The sequence below is a fragment of the Gigantopelta aegis genome, chromosome 2 (genome assembly GCF_016097555.1).
Source record: "Gigantopelta aegis isolate Gae_Host chromosome 2, Gae_host_genome, whole genome shotgun sequence".
Taxonomy (NCBI): domain Eukaryota; kingdom Metazoa; phylum Mollusca; class Gastropoda; order Neomphalida; family Peltospiridae; genus Gigantopelta; species Gigantopelta aegis.
The window spans coordinates 32,589,281-32,607,471 of record NC_054700.1 but is presented as its reverse complement, the minus strand read 5'-3'; the positions used below and the strand labels follow the sequence as shown (position 1 = coordinate 32,607,471).

The window sequence follows — 18,191 nt, the reverse complement described above, 5'->3', positions numbered from 1 at the left end:
TGAGGGAAATTTAACAGTAATTAAAGGAAGGAGAATAATTTATTGTAATTGTTAACAATTTGGTTCTGACTTTTAAATAGTGTGGGTTTTTTGTTTATGGGCATTTCGTGTTGTTTTCTTTTTGTGTCAAATGAAATTGAAATGATTTAAAAAAAAAAAAAAAAAAAAAAATCCATGGATGCTGTGAAGGATTTACAAGTTATAAAGTAGTGTTCGGTTTTCGGCCTGAATATTATGGTATTCGAATATTCGATAGAAATGACGAGCGAATATTCGAATAAACTAAACAACAACTGAGTCATCAAACCAGTGTTCGAGATTAAATTTTTTGGCCAGTATCCCAGTTGGATACTAACATTTCAAAATCTGGTATCCCACCTGAGAATTTAGTATTATATGGCATCCCGGTGGGATACTGGGTTCTTGAAGTCTGGTATCCAAAATTAACTTCTGGTATCCCCGGGATATTGGGATACCGTTAATCTCGAACACTGCAAACTTAACTTTTGTTTTATTTATCTATATATATATATATATATATATATATATATATATGTGTGTGTGTGTGTGTGTGTGTAAATGACTTTTAATATACCCGCCTCCGCCCCCGCCCCCCCCCCCAATAAAATATTATAATAATAATAACAAATCAATCAATAAAGTTAGAACTGCAAGCAAATACAAAGTGTCAGGTAGCTGACCTATAGTCCGTCCCATCCTACAAAAAATGTTTGTGTTTTGTAAATAATTTCACTTTTGTTGTTTTTGTTTTTTGTTGCTCTTTGGAGGAAGGGGGGGGGGGGGGGGACTTTTTCTGTGTGCATTAGAAACCAATTGGCTCAGAAATAAATAACTTTAGTAAATTCCATAATATGAAAAAAGACGTTACTTGTGGGAAGGACTATACATATTGACTTATAATTATAATTACTGAATTATAAATAACAAAATACGATAAAACTCCAGTGTAGTAGGACCAAAACAAATTATATGCCCGGAACACCACCGGATCAGTTCACATGTTGTTGTTGTTTGTTTGTTTTTTGTTTGTTTTGTTGTTGTTGTTGTTGTTGTTGTTTTTTGTTGGGTGTTGTTGTTGTTGTTGTTGTTGTTGTTTCGTTGTTTTTGTTTGTTTTTTGAACGGGGGGGGTTTTCTGACTGCTCAGTTTAAACATTTCGAAACGCGTTTTGTACTGCCGACTGAACGGATTTGGATGGATTTATTTAACAACACTGAAACATATTACATAACATAAAGAGTTATTAATTTTGTCAAAAGGTCAACTTAAAAAAAATTAAATCTGCAAACAATTTGGGTATTATATGGCGCTATACCCGTTTTACCCTCTGGCAAAAACCCTGATTATATAATATGTAACGAGAGGACAGTGCAAATACCTGACAAGAACACTCCTCAACACACAATATCAATAGTTAACAATGAACACAGCGGCCCAGTTGGTCAAGGCATAGTTAAATTAACTCTGGGTTAGTCTAATACTTTCCTTTTAATTATTTTCACACAGATATAAAATAAACTTTACATTTGATTATGTATGGATAACTTTGTTCAAAATCATGTGTAAACATATTTTCAATTGTTATTAGTTTTGACATATTGTATCCACCACTGGTCAAACTAACTAACGTTTGAACAACCGGCCCCGGGTTAGTAATTAAAAGAGCTAAAATAACTAGATGTTATTGGGTGGAGGTTTTTTTTCCTTCTTTTTTTTTTCTCTCTTTTTTTTTTTTAAATAAATAAATTAAGGTATAATGTTGCTATACACAAAAACAATATACCTTTTATTTTAAAAGCACTGATTAGTTCTTTAATATTTGTATATATGTTTAATTCTGCTGTTTTAAATATATTTATTTTTACAATTGAATAAAGTTCATCTCCAATATTAATACCATTGGCCTATTTCTCGTTCTACCCAGTACACCACGACTAGTATATCAAAGGCCGTGGTATGTGCTACCATGTCTGTAGGATTGTGCATATAAAAGATCCCTTAATACTAATGGATATATGTAGGGGGTTTCCTCTCTAAGACTATATGTCAAAATTACAAAATGTTTGATATCCAACAGTCAAATGATTTATAAACGAATGCTCTAGTGGTGTCATTAAACAAAGCAAACTCTTTTTTTCAATATTAGTATAACAAAGTTTACAATTTAGTTACACAGTACGATAATCTCATAACATTTAATGGGGGTTGGGGGGGGGGGGGGGGTTGATCCCCGTCGGTGGACCCATTGGGCTATTTCTCGTTCCAGCCAGCGCTCCACAACTGGTGTAACAAAGGCTGTGGGATGGTGCATATAAAAGATCCTTTGCTGCTAATCAAAAAGAGTAGCCCATGAGTTGGCGACAGCGGGTTTACTCTCTCAATATCTGTGTGGTCCTTAACCATATGTCTGACGCCATATAACCGTAAATAAAATGTGTTGAGTGCGTCGTTAAATAAAACATTTCCTTCCTTCCTTTTAGACATTTCGTTTAGAATAATGTTTAAATTCAGAACTACAAGTATTTGGTGTGAAACGATTAGTCGAGATATTTTAAGGAAAACCAATGCATCCACATACTCTGCTTACATTTTCCCACAGACAGGGCAGTGCGTACCACCGAACTTGGTATGCCATAGCATTCGTATGACACTGCGTGATTTTCCGAATAAATCAAAGAAAGAATAATGGCACACCAATGAATGAATGAATGAATGAATGTTTAACGACACCCCAGCACAAAAATACACATCGGCTATTGGGTGTCACAAATGGTATGTATATGAAAATATTATTTATATATATAAATGTGAAACCACAGTGTAAGGAGCTGTGGGTGAAAAGTATAATACGATATATAAAATCAAGGTAAGTACATTTTAAAACTGTATAGAAGTCAAAGTGTTTTAAAAACTTTACAATTAATTCTGGATGGAATTTAAAAGATTCCAAAACATTTCTGTTGCCAAATATATCATTTCTCGTCGGCTTGAGATGAACACACTCCACCAAAATGTGGCGCATAGTCAGTGTACACTGACAATGTTCACACTGAGGGGGAGGGTTCTTTAAAATAAATGAATGCGTCAAATATGTATGGCCGATGCGGGCACGGCACACGACTACTTCATCCTTCCTGCATCGTCTGGAGGATGACTGCCGTGACAGAATGAAGCTTGTTCACAACCGCACCGTCCCAATCGTCTTGCCAAGTCGAAAATATATATTGGTTAATATGAAATTTAAAATCACTGTAGGAGACACCAACATGGACACGGCGCAAGTTCAAAGCAGACTTGCAAGCAACATCTGCCTTTTCGTTACCCTTAATGCCAACATGGCTGGGTACCCAACAAAATATAACATCTTTATTGGCAATTGATTAAAAGACACACTTTCGTATCACCATCCCAACTAACGGGTGCTCCAATTCCATGTACTGTAGAGCTTGGAGACACGAAAGTGAGACTGTAAAAATAATATATTTGGATGCACATGAATCCTTAATCTGTTCCAGAGATTTAATGATTTCCCAGGTTTCAGCAGTAAAGATTGATGCTGAATCAGGCAATCTCATGGAAATGATTGCGTCTGATGGAAAAACTGTAGCACAAGCCATATAATTCCCATCCCGTGATCCGTCTGTGTAAACAGGAATGTAATCACAGTACCTCTCTTGGATTTCCATGAAATGTTGTTTATAAATAACTGCATCTGTGTGATCTTTTTTTAGATGCACAAAATCGAATAAAAATTTGGTGGTTTGATACACCCAGGTGGCAAAATAAAATATGAAGGCGTTTCCAAAATGTCTGTTAAATCATTGTTGGAAACTGCTTAATGCGAAGACCAAATGTTCGAATCGCATTCGGTTTCGCATCAAATAACTTCATATATTTATTATCAAACACCGCATTGTGTGCAGGATGTTTTGGCATTGATTTAATCTTTGTAGAATACTGCAGAGAAAGCTTTGCACGTCTAGCACCCAAACTAGGTTCGTGTGCATCGATATACAAATTCTCCACAGGAGATGTTTTGAAAGCACCAAGACAAAGCCTAAGTCCCTAGTTGTGTATAGGATCTAGCATTTGCAAGTAAGACTTACGTGCTGACCCATACACAATGCACCCATAATCAAGTTTAGACCGAACTAAAGATCTGTAAAGTCGGAGCATAACTTTTCGATCTGCTCCCCATTCAGTCTTGCCAATAACCTTTAAGATATCGAGGGCCTTTAAGCCCTTCTTTTTCACATACTGTAAATGAGGAACAAAAGATAGCCTCCTGTCAAAAATAACCCCCAGAAATTTGGTCTCCTCCACAACTGGGGGGGGGGGGGGGGGAGAGAGAGAGAGAGAGAGAGAGAGAGAGAGAGAGAGAGAATGGGCATGCACATAGACACACAACACCTAACAGATATATATGTATTTCTTTTAATAAATCTTTGTCTACTTTGTGGAAGATAAATCGATAAGCAATTGTGTGACGTCATCTTTTTTTTAAATTATAAAGGCAGCGTATCTCTTAATGCAGGGGAAACGTTTAACCGAGATTGCGATGGGTAGTGTTCTGTTCATAGAAACGTGCTTACGTCAATCCAGGGAATATCCGATGACACCAAACCCTGGGAGTGAAAACACTTTTCCGAGATGCACAAGGTCGTGCGATGTGGATGGACATGGCAGATATGCATACAGACGGTTTTTGACTTTGAGAATCTAAATCCATTGTCAGTTGCCCATTGTTGAAGTTTATTCAAACAAAGCTGCAACTGACGTTCCATGATACTCATACTGGACGACCTGTAGCAAATCTGAAAATCGTCGACATATAACGAGCTATCAACGCCAGGTTTTAAACACTGGGTGATGCTATTAATTTTCACGGAAAATACAGTTACTGACAGGATGCTACCCTGAGGCACACCCATCTCTTGGGAGTGAGAATAGAATAACTTAGATACCACTCGTACCTTGAAAGACCTATTCTGTAAGAAATTTGAGATAAAGTCAGGCATAGGGCCTCTTACAAGGGGTCCAACCTAAACCGTATGACACGTGCTTGAACTTCGTATACCACTACCAAAATGGCGGATAAAGCTCGCTTCGATACACGACGGTGAGTACATTTTATCTTACAGCTGCATGCCGAATGCCTTTCGGATTAAAATAATATTGCGATATGGCTCTAGAATGAATACTCTATCCATCTGTTTACGTAATTCTCGATTTTGTTCAACCAAAAAAAAGCTACTGAAGAAAAACCTCGTTGTTTTGACGATCAAAACAAACATGATCAAAATATTTGGTGCTATTTTAATGAAACAAGTTATATTTATATACCTTGAAAGTGTCATGATGAAGGCTTGTACACCATGGGAGCTAAATTATGCAAATATGTTTTGGAAAGTCATTTTATAATTGTTCATCCAAGACATTTCTTATAGTTTAGGCACATCTTAGTCTGCTCCCCCTGGTTTAAGCCAAGATTTCGTTTACGTCAAAACATTATATTTGAATTTGTACCCCTAAAATATCGTGATTATATTTTTCGACTTAAGGGCGTGTTTTTTTTTTCAGTAATGGGGAGATACAAAAAGAGGCCATTTAAGTTAATCCTTTACCAATAACGAAAGACCTAGCAGATACAGTTTTGGCAAAAGGCTGTGTAATCGTCGTACCTCAGACTTTACAAATTGCACAAATAAATGTTTCCTCAATCCATTTAAGAAAGCATCTTCCATATCAACACCTATAGATGTAAATCCTACATCCAACAAGGAATTTCCAACACCACCACAGTAGAGATCATTACAAAAGAAAGGAGAAACCCGATTTAGGAAGACGTTGTCATTCGCATCTCAGAGTGTAAATGACAGTGATGATAATCATACATTTCAAGTGTTAGATGAACCGTCCCTTGACGCAGACATGTATACTGATGATATAACAGAAACAATGTCACTCTTCAGAAGCAGTGTTCAAAATGGCTTTTGTTCCACAAAACCCCCAAAACAAAACATTTCCTATGTATTATTTAAAGATACGATAAAATGGCACTGTCACGGTAATTCATCCTGCATGAGGTATTCTGACGCCAACAAGGACTTGTTTTGGACAGGAACCTTTTTTGTTTAGGTCAGTTTATCATCTTCATGAGAGGGTTTTCTCACCGGGATATATCCTGGACCACCTCAAGGAGTTCAATCTGCACGTGCCAACTACAAGGTGGATGAAGGAAAGATACTTAATTCCTTCATTATGACTTGGAATCAAGGACAAATGCTCATGTGTTCAGATGTTACATGCAATTAAAATGTACACATAAACTAAGTTTCAACTATTCAAATGCGTTCTTATTTCTAAAAAAAACCCTAAAAAAAACAAACCCACAGGTATTGTTCGAGACCTGTGAATGCTTATATATAATTGGTTTATGATTTGATTACATGTACATTTATATTCAAAGGCAGCCTGAATAGTCTATTTATCCTGAAACTGCTCGTGATACATCACTGACACTATGTGATACCACTGGCATCAGTAATGAAACATTTAGGTTATCACACTCCATATGACAAACATCTCAGAGGCTTTAGATTGGATAAAAACGAATTGTGATGCAGTATTTTAATGTGACGTCACAATTGTAATTCCTAATTTTACTCTGAAAAAATTAAAAACTAAATTTCGTAGAATGACAACAGAAATGTAATGCAAATTCCCTCATTTAAGAAATAGGTTTCTCAATTCGTGAAGGTTGACCATCTTACTTATGTCACTCACGTTAGTTAATTTTCAAAACGTCACCTAAGACTAAAACCCATGTCTTAACTAACGAGAGTGAAATAAATACAATAATCAACCGTCACTCGTTGTGGAGATTTTATGTACACAATACAACTTACGTCATATTGTCATTACATTTTGTCTAAACACTTCTGAAAACCCCCAGATGTAGGTCAAGGGTCAGTCAAGGTCACAGTAACCTATTCGAGATACACGGCATGCATCCATATGCTAGGATTGCTGTTTTAGGTGTCCAGTGGGGGACTAACAACAAACTAATACTACATTGCATTATAATGTCGATTTATTAAACAATATATATATAAAAACTAGATCATTCATTCCAATGAATCTGGAAACGCGGTGTCCTTGGAGATGACTCCTAGTTAACAACACTCGTCCACAGTCAGTGCACTGGTGCCCGCCTGGTCTGCCGTGATGGACAACTACATGTCTGCGGACGGCAGACCTTCCAGAGTATAGTTGGCCACAGTCTTCACAAACTGTTCTGGAAAAAAAGACGAAGATATGCCTAAACTATAAGAAAATTCTTGGATGGATAATTATATAATGACGTTCCAAAACGTATTTGCTTAATTTAGCTTCCAGGGTATACAAACTTTCATCAAGACACCTTTTAAGTGTATAAATATAACTCGTTTCCTTAAAATAACAGCAAAAAACTTTGATCATGTTTGTTTTGGCCGTCAAAACAACGAGGTTTTTCTTCAATAGCTTGTTTGTGGTTTAACAAAATCGGGAATTAAGTAAACAAATGGATAGAATATGCATTCTAGAGCCGTATCGCAATATTATTTTAATGAGAAAGGCATCCAGAATGTAGCTGTAAGACAAAATGTACTCACTGTTGTGTAAAGAAGCGAGCTTTATCCGCCATTTTGGTAGTGGTATACGAAGTTCAAGCATGCATCATACGGTTTAGGTTAGACCCCTTGTCTTAGGCCCATGCTATGGAGGTCTTTCAAAATCCCATACTTCCACGTGGTATCATAAGCTTTCTCGAGGTAAAAAAAGACCCATACCAAATGCTGGTTATGGATGAAAGCATCCCTACAAAACGTTTCAAATCTAACAAGATGATCGACCATGCTTACATCTAGGCCTGAACCTACATTGCACGTTAGTAAGCAATTTGTGGGACTCAAGATACCAGACAAGTCAACGGTTGATCATTCGTTCCATGGTTTTACAAATGCAACTTGTCAAAGCAATAGAGCGATAACTGGTAGGATTTATTGGATCCTTACCAGGCTTATGAATAGGAATGATAATGGCTTTTCTCCAATCAGAAGGAAAGTCACCCGAAATCCAGATTTTGTTAAAAATATTTAATAGAACCATTAAGGATGATTCAAGCAAGTGTTTTAAGAGTTGAAAATGTATTTCATCAACATTTTCAGATGAAAAGTTAATAGGTTGCTTTTCAGCTTTTCTGACAGATGTAAAAGCATCTGTACTGAAAGAAGAAGAGTTATGAGAGAAATTGTCTGCCAAGGCATTGGCAATGTCACGATGAGACGTCACATGCGTGTCATTGACAAACAAATGGCGAACTATATTATTGGATTGTATTCCCTTGATTTTACGTATCCTATTCCAGACAGATTTCACAGATGTTTGAGAACTCAACTTGGAGCCATAATTTCTTCAAGATGATTTCTTACTTTGTCTGATAGCTTTACGAGCCTTTGCCCGAGCAATGCGGTAACTATTCAGGTTATCCCCGGTAGGTTCGCGTTTGAACCTCTCGAGGGTCGTGTTTCGCTCTTTGATTGCATCTTTACATGTCTCATTGAACCATGGTTTATTGAAACGCTTCGGTACTGCCGAAGTCTTAGGAATAGTTTCCTCTGCAATATCTTTCAAGATGGAGGTGAACAAAAACATGGGATCATCGGCACCAGTTATGGCAGTTTGTTGCAGTCGAGTGCTGCATAGATGCCGAAATTGATCCCAATTTGCCCCTATTAACTTCCATCTCTGAACCCTTTCAAGTGATGGAGGGCTATCATTCTCCAAAATAATTGGAAGGGGGTCACTACCACAAGGTTCTGGACAAACTTTCCAGGAGAAATCAAGACAAAGTGATGGACTACAAATGGTTAAATCAATGGATGTGAAAGAACCACTTGCAGGATGAAAGTATGTATGACTTTTATCATTAAGTAATATTAAGTCATTTTTGAGAATTAAGTCTTCTAATTGTTTACCTCTATTATTTAAGTCACTGCATCCCCACAAAGTGTGGTGAGAATTAAAATCTCCCATTATAATAAAGGGAGTAGGGAGTTGATCAAGAAGACCTTGAAAGTCCCTAGGGTTAAAATTGTAATTGTTTCGAGGCGGTAAATAAACCGAACATAGAGTAATAGTTTTATGAGCCGTGATCTTTACAGCCACAGCTTGTAAATTTGATTTTAATATGACTTCACTCTGGGGAATGTTTTCATTTACAATAATGGAAACGCCCCCAGACGCTCTATTTTCAGTTTTTTGACATTTATGGTAGAGATTAAATCCTCTGATGTTAATACTGTCAGTATCCTTCAGGAAGGTTTCCTGAAGACATACTGCAAGACGATTATACTTTTGTATTAGAAGACTTAATTCATCAAAATTGGGTCTAAGCCCACGACAGTTCCACTGGATAACTTTATTTTCCATCGGGAGGAAGTATGGGTTTTATCTTTGGCTTTGCTGGTGGTCTTTGTGATACGCAATGATCTGGGGATGAAATCTTCATATCATCATCACCGATATCTACCAAAGTTTCATAAATGTTGCTGATCGGGACCGAACGTAGTTCGATCTTTTTCAGCCTACCAGACAGTACTTCTGTAGATTTCTTTGGAGAATTCTTTGTGTCATTTCCTGTCATAGGGAGACTGGTGCTCGACCTATTTGGTGGATTTTTAAAATCCAACGACACTTGTGTTTCAATTTCCTTTTTCTGTGGTGTAATTTTTTGTTTTTGTGCTACCTTTTGCACCTGTTTTTGCGCCTTCTCAATATCGCACAGTTTCTTGTACTTGGCGTCATCACAATGCCAGGTGAGGTCTGTGTTGACTGCAACACTTTTAGTGGCGACTTTGGCAGCAGCTGCAGCTGCATATGACTTGTCACCGACTGTAGGTGTTGCTGTCTCCACCAACCTCCTGGCATCCGTGAAGGACAGTTTATTTGGTACCTTCACCTGTTGAACCCCTTTTTCCAGCTTCCACCGCGGACACTCTCGCGAGTATGCACAGTGGTTGCCCTTGCAGTTGAGACAAAGTATATCGTTCTTACATGTCTTGCTGTCATGGTCAAACAGACCACAACAAGCACATGTAAGTTTTCCACGACATGTGTTCTGACCATGGCCAAACCGCTGGCATTTGAAGCAACGCAAGGGGTTTGGAATAAAGGGCTCAACAGGAATATTAAGGTAACCGGCTTTGACATATTGAGGAAGGGTAGGGACGTTAAAGTTGAGGATACAAGTATTCGTCGGTAACAAGTAATTGTTTCGACGAACCTTTATCCTCCTCACCGCAGTAACACCCTGAGAACTTAAATTTTCGCAGATTTCTTCTTCAGTAACACCTTTCAAATCTGTGCATCTGATCACTCCCTTTGACGAGTTGAGAGAGGTATGCGGAGTTAACTAATCGGCACGTTACAAAAAAACTATCGACTTGAGGAGGCAAGCTGAATGCTTGTATGAACGAAAGAAATGAAAACGAAGTGAGCACAGAGCGATAATTTCACGTGAAATATGTTAAAGTATTACCCTTATCTTGGTACATATCAAAGTGATACGTCGCACTAGAACGCCTTCAGTGGGACGTGACACTTTGATGTCATCGACTCGCGCACTACAACATTACCGAAATCAGAAGCGAATACCGGGTGGCACCACCTCCCCCCCCCCCCCCCCACACACACACACACTTTTTTTTTTTTTTTTTTTAATTTTTAGCATAACAAAATATTAACTGTATAATTTAGATCCACCACTTCACAACAATTATTCACCATGTTCGTAACGAACGAACAACAAAGCACCTGAGATATAAATAGTTATTTACTAAATTAGTAAAAAAAATAGACATTTTCTTTATGATGTGTGAACTGCAGTGAAACGGGAAGTATTGGAAGTTGATCGGTTACCACTAGTTTCAAAACAATAAACGACTGTCGTTTTTGACTATGTCGAGATAGGCCTACGGGTTTAAAATTTTGACAAAAAGTAGTCTTGGTGCCCTCATAGGCGTACGGGCTCCCATTTTTAAAGGGGTGGGGGAGCTGACTGTGTTTTGTGACTGAATTAAACGAAAATGCCCGAATCTGGATAACAACATTTATTTATATTAGCATTACTACATTACAGGTATATAGGAGTGCAAACTAATCACTACGCACTTTTAAGTTTGCTGGTGGAATGATGGAAATACATGTTAAAAAGGTATTAAGTTAGCACATTTTGCCCGAATGTTTCTATCGTTTTTGCCCAAATTTCAGGATTTACTCCTGAACTAGGTGGCATTTGCCCCCACTCCCACCCCCCACTCTTTCCTGCCCTTGAAAGAAATGTTATATTTGAAGTATTTGTTTAATTTTATGATTGTCTCCCAGCTCATTTTGAGTGTCAGGGTTGAGGTGACCTCATTAATCGCTATACAAAATATTAATTAGAATAAATAAGTTAAATACTAGAAGTGCATGACTTGTACATTTAGTAGTATAAGAACAATGCCAATAATAGCAGCAGTATTAATAATAATACTAATAATGTAGATGATCATAACAGTCATAATACTATAAAGGTCAAGTAAAAAATTTTTTATTCATGCTACATGCCCCCTCTCCCCCCCCCCCCCCCCCCCCAGCCCCCCAAAAACAAACAACAACAAATAATAATAATAATAATAATAATAATAATAATAATAAATAGGGTACTGTAGGTAGGAAGGAAACATTTAATTTTTTTTAAATCTGTTTTTCCCATTTTCGAGTTAATACAATATTTGCTGAATAATATTCCAGATTATTATTTTAAAAGCTGTTTTTTGTTTTACAATGCATACTCTAAGCAGAATGATTAATAATTTTCTAGACTAAAACAATTCAAATTGTTTTTTCAACTACAATCTGTAATTTAAACGTCACCCAAGTCTAATACTATGATGTAATAGTACTAACTATGATGTAATAGTACTAACTATGATGTAATAGTACTAACTATGATGACACTAAAAGAACATTATAATTCGTTCAATGAAAAAACCCTAAACGGGTTTCATATCAAATCTGACAAAGGCAGGGCTTGAAATAAGGAAGTAAAGTATGACCTTTTTTTATAAATAGCAGAGCAAAAGAAGTGTCTTGTTAAACAATAAAATATGACCTGCTAGAAATAAGAATGTTGGTGTGTGAAAAGTTGGGACCTATAAGATTCCAGCATGTTTTTTAATTTTGATCATTAACCACGTATGATCAACGTGTAGAAATGTTGAAAGAAATATTGGTTTTGGATGCGCTGTCCAATTGTCTTGGTGCCCCTAAACATTTCCTCAAATCCAAGGCCAAAATCACCTTGCCCTGAATTTGTTTCGGTTTTTTTAATTCTATCACTGTTTATCAGGTTAGAGTTGCAAAAAAAATTTCTAACTGCAAATATGACCACATCGTCCCCGATCTCACCCATGGCTACGCCAGCAGCGGTGTCACAACCAATTAAAGTGAGTTTTCTAACTTATTGCGTTCAACCTTCCATCAAATCATATTTTTATAATTGGTAAAATTCTCTAGGCATCTATACTTCAAAACTTTCCTGAGGGGTCATACCCCCAGACCCCCTAGACACCTCGCTCCCTTAGGAGCTCGATTCGTTTGCCAAAGGCAAACTCAAAGTTGTCCTTTTTATAATTTGGAACCCCACCCTTTTAAAAATCCTGGATCCGCCCCTGCGTCTGTGTGTTTATATGTGTGTGTTGGTATCTGTGTTTGTGTGTCTGTGTGATTATATATATATGTGTGTATGTCCATGCGCGTGTGTGTCCGTCTGTCCGCGTATCTCTGTCTATCTCTCTCCCTCTGTGCCTGTCCCTCTTTCAATTTGACTTTTATGTGTCTCAGTGTGTATATGCGTGTAGGTGAGCGCATCTGGTATGTGTGTGTCTCTGTATGTAGCTGTTTGTCTATATGTGTATGTATGTGTCTGTGTATGTGCGTGGGTCTATGTGCGTGTGCCTCTCTCTCTCTCTCTCTCTCTCTCTCTCTCTCTCTCTCTCTCTCTCTCTCTCTCTCTGACACACACACACACAAACATACACACACACGCGCGCACGCGCACACACACGCACACATACATATACACACACAAACAAACATACACACACACACAAACACACCAGTTTGCTAAGGGTCATGTGATATCGCAGGACAGATTTACTGTATTGTAACTGCAAAACATAATTATTGTAATTAACATTTTCATAAATCAAACAAGAAACATTTCAAAGCCGCAAAATGTAGTTTAATCATCTTAGAAACATCATCTGTAATGACTAAAATCAGATTTATGACCACAAATTATGAAATAGAAAAGTCGATTACAATAGTGGTTGCGATTGTAATTGACGCTTTTATAAGTTTGAGAAGAAGTATTTCCACATCGTAAAATATGTTTTAATCGTCTTACAAAGGCTATGTGTAATGATTAAAGTCGTTTTCGGAACTAAAAATAATGAAATAAAAAAGTCGATTACAATAGGGGTTGCGATTGCACTGCAAGTGCAACACGTATTGTAATCTGCACTAGCCGATACAATAGGGGTTGAAATTACAATAGGGGTTGAAATTACAATAGGGGTTGAAATTACAATAGGGGTTAAAAGTACAATAGGGGTTAAAAGTACAATAGGGGTTGCAACAAGGCCTACCTTGTCTTGCGGAGATGTCTCTGAACACTCCAAAGTGATAAGATTAAAAGTTAAAGTTAACATTTGTTTTGTTTTTGTTTAACGACACCACTTGAGCACACTGATGTATTGATCATCGGTTATTGGACGTCAGACATTTTGTAATTTTGCTACTCCCTCCCAGTATTGTTTTTAACTTCCAAGCTGATTTTTTCTCTCTATTCTATGCCTTACGGGCTTACTTGCAAACCAGTTTGTTTTATTTCTTGTCCCGAAGATGTTGGGAGTCTTGTGGTTTCAGTGGAAACAGTTGTTTTAAATTTTTTAATTTTGACATAACACGCAACATTTTTTTATTTTTTTTCATTTTCATTAGGGGAAAGTGACTAAAATGCACCCCTTAACATTGTACACTGAGAAATCTATGTTATGAACCACATAAATTACGCTAGCCGATTTAATTTATATTTGTGTTTGAAAGTTGGGCATAATATCTGCATACTATCTTTTGTTTGTTAAATAATGATATGAAACCTATTTCGGGATAAAGTGAGCCTTTCGTGAACACTGTTCACAAGACGCGCATCGTTGTTCACAGGATGCACCCCTTCATATTTTGTATTACTCCAGTCTCACTCTACGTTTACCTGTCGTTTCTAAACCATGTGTTTTGACTTCCGTTATACGATTAGAATGTTAAACTACAGTTGAATCCCATTGGCTCGAACTCCGTCGGTACCCGAGAAAGTCTTCGACCCATCGGGTAGTTCGACCTAACCACTCGGTCAACAACGTGTAAGTGTTGAATCCCGTTGGCTCGAACTCCGTCGGTGCCCGAGAAAGTGGTCGACCCATCTGGTAGTTCGACCTAACAACTCGGTCAACAACGTGTAAGTGTTGAATCCGTTGGCTCGAACTCCGTCGGAGCCCGAGAAAGTCTTCGACCCATCGGGTAGTTCGACCTAACAACTCGGTCAACAACGTGTAAGTGTTGAATCCCGTTGGCTCGAACTCCGTCCGTGCCCGAGAAAGTGGTCGACCCATCGGGTAGTTCGACCTAACAACTCGGTCAAAATCGTGTAAGTGTAACTCGGAACTCGTGTTTGGTTCAAGCGTTGCAGTGTAATCGACACTTCCGAGTCCGCCCCAACGAGATTCTACTGTATATTTTTTTAACGACACCACTAGAGCACATTGATTTAATAATCATCGGCTATTGGATGTCAAACATTAAATTTTGATAATCCTGACAGGTAGTCAATGGAAACCCGTTACATGTTTTCATTAGCAGAAAGGGGTCTTAGTACTCTCCCATAGTAAGGACAGCACGTACCACGGAATTTGATATATCAGTCGTGGAGGGAAAAACAAATCAGAACATGGAACCACATAGGGGATTATATCATAGGAAGTAATGTATGAGCAGAGAACAAACTTCTGGTGAGTACTGTTCGTTTTAGAATCTCGTTCTGTGTCCAGTTAATTATTCTTTGCTTCATGCCATAAGTAAACCCTTATTTAACCTTTATTTAACCCTTCCTCTCGTCATTCGTCTCCCTCTACCTAACACCTTCCCTCTAGGGTTCCCATTCCCAGTCTGGAGCTCCACGCGGTAAGACGTGTTTGTTTTGTTTGTGCACACTGCACGTGCTTTCGCGGCTCGACTTGGGGATCCTTTACTTTGTTGGTTTTGTCAGCGAAGTGAACTTTTCTACTGGGATGTATGCGGCCATTGGAACTGATTGAACGCTGGAACGCTTTTCGTTTCGACAGTCTGCACAACCAGGTTGGATTTTTTTTAGCGAGATTCCTTGCCTCGACGTCATTTCTCCGTCTCACTATGTTGACTTGTTTTTTTTCGTGACTCGTATGACGGCCATTCTGCAAAACGCCACGGTTGTTCGCGTTTAGTCTCTACATGTCCGAGCCTGTCCTAGCAGCACTGGAAGATTGACCGCCCCACTCTAAGAAGAAATAGGAAGCGGGGTCGACCCCTACTACTCTTTTCTAGACTTTACTTTGTTTTATTGTGATACCATCTCGTATCGTCCGGAGTCGGGCCCGTCCGCACCACTATACCAACCCATGACGACTGGACTATACCCTAGTCTGATTCTCTCTCTCGTTCAGACGGATCCGGCTTCTCAAGATCTGTATTTCAGCACAGCACTACACCTTCAACGTCTATTGACTGTCAATCTAGGGGTTTTCTTGACGGGATGCAACCCATCTCGTCCGTACAAGCTGTGCACCCTAACGGCCTTAAAAGTTTATGTCGAAATTACTTTCTTTTTTAAATATTATTAAATAGTCCGATCCTCTCTTCTTTCTCTTATTTATTTTTGGACTGTCCTTCTCAAATGCTACCACCACCCCCACCGCCACCGCCACCACCCCCCGCTCCATCCCGAGTTAGGCCACCGATCTTACCTAATTTCTTTTTGACCACCCGATCCTAATCTAGCGACCAAATTTAATGAGTAGAATTTTCTTTGATAATTATATTAATTAGAGATGCGCAACAAAATTGTAAAGGCCCACTATTTAATTTTTGGATGTAAATTTCAAAATTGTCCGCTTAATTTTTTGTTCTATCCCGGAACAAGCCCCTGGCTATCCAGAGACAGGCCCCGGGACGGACATGCTCGAAACTCTAGTGGTATATGAGCATGTAGAAATTATTCGCACTCACTCGCACTCTAGGGTCTCCGTGAGTACTTGAGTACTCGGGCCCGTGCCGATCTAGCAAGATTTAAGCGTCCACGGGCGTAGGAAGGTGTCAAAAACGTCTTAATTAGTCAAATGCAAGAAGTAAACTAGATTTGGTATCGTCTCTTTAAACTCCATGATACTCATCGAGGGAAATGATTTCTTTAAAGTCCTGCACCCCTCGAGAGCTATGACGTAATTTTACCGCCAAAACCAATGCACGCTAATGTGTCAATCCGCAAAATAATAATAATAATAAATATAAATATAAATAAATATTAAAATCGCAACCTATTGAAGATATATTTAAAATACTGTACATTGGTTATTGGTGAGAGCCAACTGATGTTTTCTTTAGTGGTAATATCGTTCATACTGTTTTTTTGTCGTTTTGGGTGGGGTTTTTTTTCTTTTTTTTTTAAACGTCCACAGTGCACGTTAGAAATCCGGATGTGTACACCGGAACTAACAATAGTAACACGATCTGTTATAGTGTTAACATCACTAGTCACAAAGTGGATCGGAAAAAGAGTTTACCAAAAAAAACCTAGATCTATTATGAAGTTATCTAATTTGAAATATTTGTTTTTTTCTTTACTACTAACAACTGCTTTGTTGTATGTGGTCTTACCTGATCTGGAACTGTATTTCATGTTTTTTAAGGATTCCATATTTAATGGAGAATTCTCCAACAAAATGACCCAATACGATATGGTAACTGCCAAGTTGCTATTGAAACGATTTGCCTCAGAAATGGAATCTGCCAACATGACGTATTTCTTGTATTCGGGGAGTCTTCTGGGATCGTACCGACATCGTGGAATTGTTCCTTGGGACGACGATATTGACGTGATTGTTCCTTTTAGACAAAGACCAGATCTCCGCACGACCTTGTCTGAGCTTGAACCGTTATTCACCCTCGATACGTCAATGGACATTCGTTGGAAATTTTATTCCATTTTGTCGGAAGCAATAAAAACAAAAAGCTGGAAATGGCCGTTTCTCGATATAAGTTTTTACTTTGAAAACGAGACTCACATCTGGGATACCGACAGGCGCTGGAGACTGACTTCCATCTACAACAAGTCGATTGTGTTTCCACTAGGAAAGGGAAGTTTCATGAATATGAGTTTGCCGGTTCCTAAGGATCCGTATGCGTTTCTTTCATTCAACTTTGACGTGAACATTTGTAAATCCAACAGTTACGACCACAAACAAGAAACGAGTATTCCGTACTTATTTCAAACATCTGTACCATGTTACATACTACGAAAGAGGTTTCAGTTTGTAAATCATGATTAGGCCTAGTGTAATCGTCACCAAATTTTGCCATATACCGTAAATGCTTTGATAGAGGTCTGCCTTGAATACAAGCCTGTCTCGATTAAACGTAAAGGGCGTGTCTCAGAGCTTCGCGAAACAAATAGAGGCCTGCCTTGAATAGAAACCTGTCTATTGTCCGAACCAAATTGTTAACAACTACGAAAAATTACTCTCCTACCTTTAATTGCTGTTAGATTTCCTCCAAAGTTTGTCCAGACACAAATCTTGAAAAAACCATTACAATGACACAGATTCCACATACCAGATGATAACCATGTCACCTATATCGACTTCGCTGAGAGCGCATAGGGAAAAAAGCATGTAATTTTGTATCAGCTGCCATTTTGACTTTTTATGGAATATTCTTCAAGAGGGGTGAAAGGATAGGACTTAATCTAACAACATCATAACATGTTATGATATA

General features: G+C 38.2%; 1 protein-coding gene across 1 annotated transcript; it reads left to right on the top strand.

The window, feature by feature from the left end:
* The first annotated feature begins 16,838 nt into the window (after positions 1–16,838).
* Positions 16,839–17,943, top strand: LOC121377846 (uncharacterized protein RT0683-like). Its single transcript, XM_041505947.1, has one exon. The coding sequence runs from the start codon at positions 16,895–16,897 to the stop codon at positions 17,744–17,746; it is 852 nt and encodes a 283-aa protein (XP_041361881.1). The 5' UTR covers positions 16,839–16,894; the 3' UTR covers positions 17,747–17,943.
* The last annotated feature ends 248 nt before the right edge of the window (positions 17,944–18,191 follow it).